This window comes from Arachis duranensis, chromosome 9, assembly GCF_000817695.3.
Source record: "Arachis duranensis cultivar V14167 chromosome 9, aradu.V14167.gnm2.J7QH, whole genome shotgun sequence".
In the NCBI taxonomy this organism is placed as follows: domain Eukaryota; kingdom Viridiplantae; phylum Streptophyta; class Magnoliopsida; order Fabales; family Fabaceae; genus Arachis; species Arachis duranensis.
In genome coordinates, this window is record NC_029780.3 from 94087521 (window position 1) to 94094460 (window position 6940).

The window sequence follows — 6940 nt, forward strand, 5'->3', positions numbered from 1 at the left end:
CTTTTAGTAGTATATCTGAAAAATGAAAATTGAGATAAAGTAAATATATATAAAAAAAAAAAACGAAAGAGAATAAAGTAATGAACCAACGAACAATAGCGTTTGTCTGCGTCAACCCTTTCAAATGTACATATCAGTCTTCCCAAATTTTGTGTTTGTGTTCCTGTCACTCTCACAGAGTCTTTTACAATTACAAGTACTATTGCTACGTTGGTTTAAATATTTTGTTTCCCTTAAATAAGGTTTCGTGCATAACAGAAACTACCAATTCCACGAACTCTGCTACAGCCTCGGAGGCTCGGACGAACACACAAGAGAAACAGAAGATCCTTCCGAGGTTGATCAATCACCATGTCTGACATAGTCAACGTTGCTTGGAAGAAATATCTCCTTCAGCTTCAGCTCCACCCCCTCAGGACAAAGGTCACTTATTCATGTTCCTTCTTTTTTCTTTTTGCCCTTTTCAAAAGTTATCATCTTTGGTCTTCATGGATTCATGGGGTTGTTTAAAAATCCAACTTTTTTTAGGCAATTACTGCAGCATTTTTGGCTGGTTTTAGCGATGGAGTTGCACAGAAGATTGCTGGGGCTAAGAGGCTTCAGCTTAGAAGAATACTTCTCTTCATGGTATGCCCCCATTTCACTCTATATGGTTCTTCTGATTCACTCAATATGAGAAACAAGTATTTTGATTCCATTTAGATCTGGGGTTGATCCATGATTGGATCAAACTAGAAAAAAGGATCATGACTTTGATGATTTGATCAGGCAATTAGAAATACTCCATTCGTTCCAAAATAACTGGTGTTTTGACCCTTTTGATGCACTGAAAAGTTAATGTTTGTGAACAGAATGTTTATGTTCCTATATATTGGTTTTACAAGGTACTAAAATGGAGGTAGTAAATCTATATCTGCTTACTGTGCTGACTCTGATGGGATTTCTATGGACTGTGAAATTTAAAAGTGAAATTCTTTTTCAGCTCTATGGTTTTGCATACTCTGGACCCTTTGGACATTTTCTCCACAAATTGATGGATAAAATCTTTAGGGGGAAGACAGGCAATGAAACTGTTGCAAAGAAGGTATATCTTTTAGCTTGTTTTATTGTCTGTTGTCTAGCCCTTTTTCACTTGTAGGTTGGTATTTTCCATTGTTTTTTGGTTCTATATTGTTAAAAGAATGCTCTAATTAGTAAAATTTCCTTCGATTAGGTGATCCTTGAACAGATAACTAGTTCCCCATGGAACAACTTTTTATTCATGATGTACTATGGCTTGGTTATAGAAGGTATGCTCATTGATTAAGTTAATTTTTCATTCTGAGTGTCTCAATCATCAATTTACACCGTGATTTTGAAATATTTACATGAACAGAGACTAATGTCGGCTTTGTTGTCTCTTTCTGTTCTTTGCACTTCTTTTATCCTATTCTCTTAAATACTTGCTGCTTTTTAATGTATATCGTATGGCTGTTGCGATTACAAGATGTTGAAAACTTATCACTACTTCATTCTTAAATGTGATATTGTCACTCTTGTATTCCTATGAAGTTCAGCTATGTCAAAATCTTATGGTTAAATTTTGAAGTGTGGTAAACTGGTGATTGGTATGTAAGTACAGTGTCCTGATATGCAATTTGTTACTTTGAAAATTTTATGCCTTCTATCTTAATTTTTCGCCTCACTATAGTTTTCTGTTTGGTTGATGCTGAAAAGGAATTAATACTGTTTTCATTAAAGATCAAGAATGTATTTCGGTGCATCGGAAAGGGTGGTGTATTCTGCAACAGTAGTTTATTACTCTCTCCGTTATCTTTTGTCCATTACTGTGAAAATTTGGCACATCCTTGAATGAAGGTATCTGGATATAAATTGGATCCAAAAGCATTGATCTAAAGATAAAGATGTACCAAATTTTCAAAGATAGATACATGGCAGTGGAGGGAGTATATATAAATAATCAAATGTTATTAACTTCAAAATATTAGTTGTTTCATTAATTCATGTAACTTCTTCTGAATTTCCTTCACAAAAACCTATTTGACATAAACTACAGGAATAGAAACCTCAAAGGCATCCTTGATTTGATAGAGAAACATATTAAATAACTCTCTCTCTCTCTCTCTCTCTCTCTCTCGCGCGCGCGCGCGCGCGCGCGCCCATATACACACATTGTGTTGATCTTGTCATTGATTTGTTCTTCTTATGTAAGTTTTGTCATGTAAAGGCTCCCTTCTGAACATTTCTTGTTCTATTGGTTTTCTTTTTATATATTGTTTCATATATTCTTCTACACTTGCGTAGCACTTAAAGTATGATTTTGGTCTGCAGGAAGATCATGGAGCACAGTCACGAACAAAGTTAAGAAGGACTACCCTGCTGTTCAGTTGACTGCATGGAGGGTATGGCAATTACAACATTTTTCTGTTCTTCTGTTGATGGGATCACTTTGAATTTCTAAAAGTTTTGAATTCTGAAGTTATATTGGTTTTGATCTTACAGTTTTGGCCTATTGTTGGTTGGGTGAATTACCAGTATATACCTTTGCAGTTTCGTGTTATATTTCACAGCTTCGTTGCTTCCTGCTGGTGAGCTTCAACATCTTTCAGCATTCTAATATTTATCGTTACTCGTTCAAGATGAGTTCTTTCTGTCTCTCATTTGTTCGAAAATTTAATGAATAAGCTAACTTAGTTGATAATGCTGTATGTGAGTGATAGGCGTGCAGGGTGTTTGAAACCCGAAAAAATATAAAGAGTTTGGTTAAAAAGGCGAGTTTGATCATGAAAAATAGAACTCGAACTGAATTTAAAAAAAAAATCAAATCAAATCTTATGTTCTGGAGGTCACTGAGAATGGAACATTTTTACTCATGTGATTAAATAGGCTTTTCTGTAACCAAGTTTGATAATAGTTGTAAAAGCAAGAGCAATAAAATTCACAATCAAACCATTTCTTATTTATGATTCCAAATTTAAATGCAATATGCTAGATATTTTTAGCAATAAAATCTGATGCCTAGAGCCTGGTTAAATCATGTTCAAATGCTACTGAGGTATTTCTTAGTCACTAAGATTTTAATTTTTATTATGGAGTGTCATAATAGGTTTTACTCCTCTAGATGAATGCCATAATTGCTTTTGTTTATTATATGCATCTTACTTATTAGACCAAGATATTTCTATACATTTAACCATGCTGGATTCTCCATCCTGTTTAGTATTGGCATTATTATCCTTTTAATCATTTTTCAAATTTTATTCAGCTTACACAATTTTAATGGTTGATGAGCCTCTTAGTTACTTTCTTTATGTTTCTTTCTTCAGGGCTATCTTTCTGAATCTGAAAGCAAGGTCTACACTAGCAACAATTAAGAAGGCTTAGAAGACAATAAAGCCTTCACTTTTTCTCACATTTGGGTTGAATTTTCTTTTTCCTTCCTATGTGAAGTGGGATAGGAGAAATCAGAAATCTCCCAGTTTTGTTAATAGGGCAGCATTCCTGGTTAATTTGCTTGACATATACCGTATCATTGTATCATTGTCAATTTCCGTCTTAAGTCGGTCGCTATGAGTTAGTTAGTTGGTTAGTTAGACTTGGTGCGCACTTGCCAATCTTAATAAATAAAATCATCTACTGGTGGTGGTGCAATGGGTTTCATTTTCATGGGCAATATGGTACAATATATTATAGATATCTCCATTCATGCACCCATATTATCTGATACACTTCATGCAATTTGTGTATAATACAATGATATAATGTTTGCTGGCATATTAGAATTAGCTGACTTCACCTAATAGAACTAGACTTTGTTGTTCTTAGTTTCAAATACAAACTCGTAAATTAAGATTATTGTATCCTGAGATCAAGATTGCATAGAAGCGTTGGACGCGGGAAATCGTGTGATCTTGTTATGTATCTTGGGATCCTAGTTCGAAGTTTTGGAATACATTTTGTAGTCAAACTTATGTGTAATTGTCAACTGTGCCTTTTTTTTTTTCAAAAATACTTTATTTGAAAAATGCTTACAATATTGTTTCTTATAATTGATTTTGTATTTAGTAATCCAGTAAATCCTTTTGTCGAACGAATTTGGATCTTCAAAAGTTTGAATTTTTACTTTAGAGAATAAAGTGTAATCTCTTACCATTGAATGATTTCTTTTTCATATTTTTTTCTTGGTCTCACTTATGAAATAAATGGTGAAAAATTATACTTAATCTTTTAACGTGAAATTTAAAATTTAGAGGATCTAAATTCTTGTCGAACAGGCCAATTTGTGTAAAACAACTCCACCAATCTCTGAAGTATAAACGAAGCAGCCATAATGGTCCGTGAATGGTACATGAGAAGACAAGAAAGCTAGCCAAAAATGAATTTGACGCTTTTGAGTAACTGTATTGAAATTTGTCCTTACACAGTATGCTGATTTAGCTGCTCATGATTTCCTGAATTGGCTCCCGAGAAGTCTTGGGGGGTTTTTTCACTCAGGTGTGCATAATTTGGAGATGGAAAGTCACGGAAAGAATCAAGTTCTTTTATCTATCGGCTTCATGTTCTTCGGATTATCAAGCATTAGGGAATTTCAGTAGCCGGCTCCTCAATTAAGTCTTACTTTGGTATTTAAGATTGGCTATTTGTACTAATTTAATTTTTCAGATACCAATTACTATAATTTAATCCTTGGAATTCAAAAAAGTACACCACATTAGTCACTGGTGTATTTTCCATCACCAGAATTCAACGCCATTAGTGACGTAGCCTAACCCTTGCCATGTTGAACATATTAACAGCTAGCTGAGCTGGATTAAAAGTATAATTGCACTGATTTGGTCTTTTTTCTCCTTTTATAAATCACAAAACGTTTCTAATTTTTTTTCTTCCTCATCTTCTTCTAGCATTGTATTCTCAATCTCCCCCAAATTTCTAGAATTTTTGAGGATTCCAAAATCCAAATGATGCTAAGAAAATTCTTCAACGATATCAGGAGTTTGGAGATGACAGAGCTCCCCAACTACATCAAGCCCAAATTATCTCTAGATTACATCAAGAACTCTATCAACCGCGGTTTGGATAACTACTATACTAAGTACATCAAAATCAATTTTACTAATTCAGTCTACCATATTTGCTTAGATGGGCATGGCTTTGTCCTACCTCGATAATCTTTCCCAGGAGCGCCACCACTACGAGCCCCTCAATCACGAGCGCGTCCTAAAAAGATTGGAAACAACTTATTGTGATTTAGGTTATAAAAGAGAAAAAAGGACCAAATTAGTTCAATTATACTTTTAATCCAACTCAACTAGCCATTAATATGTTCAGCAGCGTGGTAAGGGTTAAGCCACGTCATTAACGACATTAAGTTCTGGTAGCGAAAAATACACGAGGTACTAATGTGGTATATTTTTTAAAAATTGGTGGACTAAATTATAGCAATTAAAATCTCATATTCTAAAATAGTACAACTCGTCAATTTCAAAAACGAAAGTGAGGCTTAACTCCCGACTCTTCTCTTGTAGTAAGTGGCCTTCTTTCCATCTTTTCAATTTGTGAGTTTGCCAACTTACTTAAAAATGATGCCTTTAGAAGAAAAAAGGGAGAAAGCAAGGTCAAAAACAGAGAAGAACACCACATCAAATGGCACCCTCCACCAAACAATTGGGTAACTTTAAATACTGATGGGTCAAGAAATAATGAATTGAAGAAGACAAGTTGTGGAAGCCTCTTGAGGAATGAAAATGGAAAATGGCTTGGAGAATTTTCTTATTTTATTGGTGATTGCACAGCTTATATAGTTGTGGGGTATTGAACAAGGCCTCAAATTGGCGTAGACTTTGGGACTAAAGAAGGTCAAAGTAGAATGTGATTCTAAAGAGTGATTGAAATTCTAAATAGTGAGAAAAACTTATCAAATCATCCAAATAGTATGATTAGAAACATCAATGCCTGGAGAGTTAAAGATTGAAATATTTGTTTTGTAAATATTTATAGAGAAGGCAATAGAGGTATCGATTGCCTCGCTCGCAAAGGCTTAGAGCTAGAATCAGGATTACACTTTTGGGATACACCTCCTAGAGAAATTGTGAGCATCCTTTTTGATGATGAAAAATGAGTTTCTTTGCCCCATTTAGTTTGTAATTAGGTCTTTTTTCCAGACTTTAGCCCCGTCTTAATACAAAAAAAAAAATTCCTCTTCCTCTATGGGCTAAATGGAATTTTTTATATTTAAATAAAAAAATTTTTATTTACCCAAATAAATATACAAAAATATATTATTTTGTTCATTTATTTATATTTTTACGACTAAAAAAAACAAAAAAAATGCACTTTCGCACTTAGTGCCTGTAAAAACAAGGTAAAATTTTCACTCATTTTCATTCTCCACATCAGCAAAAAAATCTCCTATTTTCGAGTTCTTTATCCGTGAAAATTGTAACGCCCTAAGTTTTTATTTCAACATGCTGTTTTTCAAAAATTTATTTTTCGATAATTAGTTTTATTTTGATGAGCCGGTTCTGAAATTCAAAAATAAAATAAATAATAATGTAATATTATTATGTTATTATTTTAGTTTACATGCTAAAATAGGGTTTCGATAATAATAATAATATTTGGTTGGATATCTGCCGAAATAAGTAAATATCGGTATTTTTTGATGAACTTAAAGTTGCTAATGCTTTATCATATATTTTATTTCTTCTAATCATTATGTTACTAATGTCATTTATATTAGTAGCATATATATATTTATTCCTATGTGTATTATTACTTGTGTGTTTAATACATCTAACTTTCGTATTTATCTGTTTAAGATATTTTGTAATTTGAACCGTTGCCGTTGACACCTAATCACCCTTAATCACTATTAATCACTCATACATGACCGAACCACACAGAGAGAGAGAGAGAGAGAGAGAGAGAGAGAGAGAGAGAG

The 6940-nt window shown here is 33.4% G+C and overlaps 1 protein-coding gene across 1 annotated transcript; it reads left to right on the forward strand.

Annotated features, from left to right (window-relative positions):
* Positions 1 to 154: 154 nt before the first annotated feature.
* Positions 155 to 3666, forward strand: LOC107466253 (peroxisomal membrane protein PMP22). The gene is made up of 7 exons (XM_016085239.3): positions 155 to 423; positions 529 to 627; positions 983 to 1084; positions 1214 to 1289; positions 2332 to 2402; positions 2503 to 2588; positions 3327 to 3666. Exons 1-7 carry the CDS (start codon positions 352 to 354, stop codon positions 3382 to 3384), a joined length of 564 nt encoding a protein of 187 aa, XP_015940725.1. The 5' UTR covers positions 155 to 351; the 3' UTR covers positions 3385 to 3666.
* Positions 3667 to 6940: the final 3274 nt, after the last annotated feature.

Coding starts and splice junctions, on each gene's coding strand:
- LOC107466253 (XM_016085239.3), top strand. CDS start 352: ATGTCTGACATAGTCAACGTTGCTTGGAAGAAATATCTCCTTCAGCTT. Junction 1,085..1,213: donor ATGAAACTGTTGCAAAGAAG/GTATATCTTTTA, acceptor TCCTTCGATTAG/GTGATCCTTGAACAGATAAC. Junction 2,589..3,326: donor AGCTTCGTTGCTTCCTGCTG/GTGAGCTTCAAC, acceptor TTCTTTCTTCAG/GGCTATCTTTCTGAATCTGA.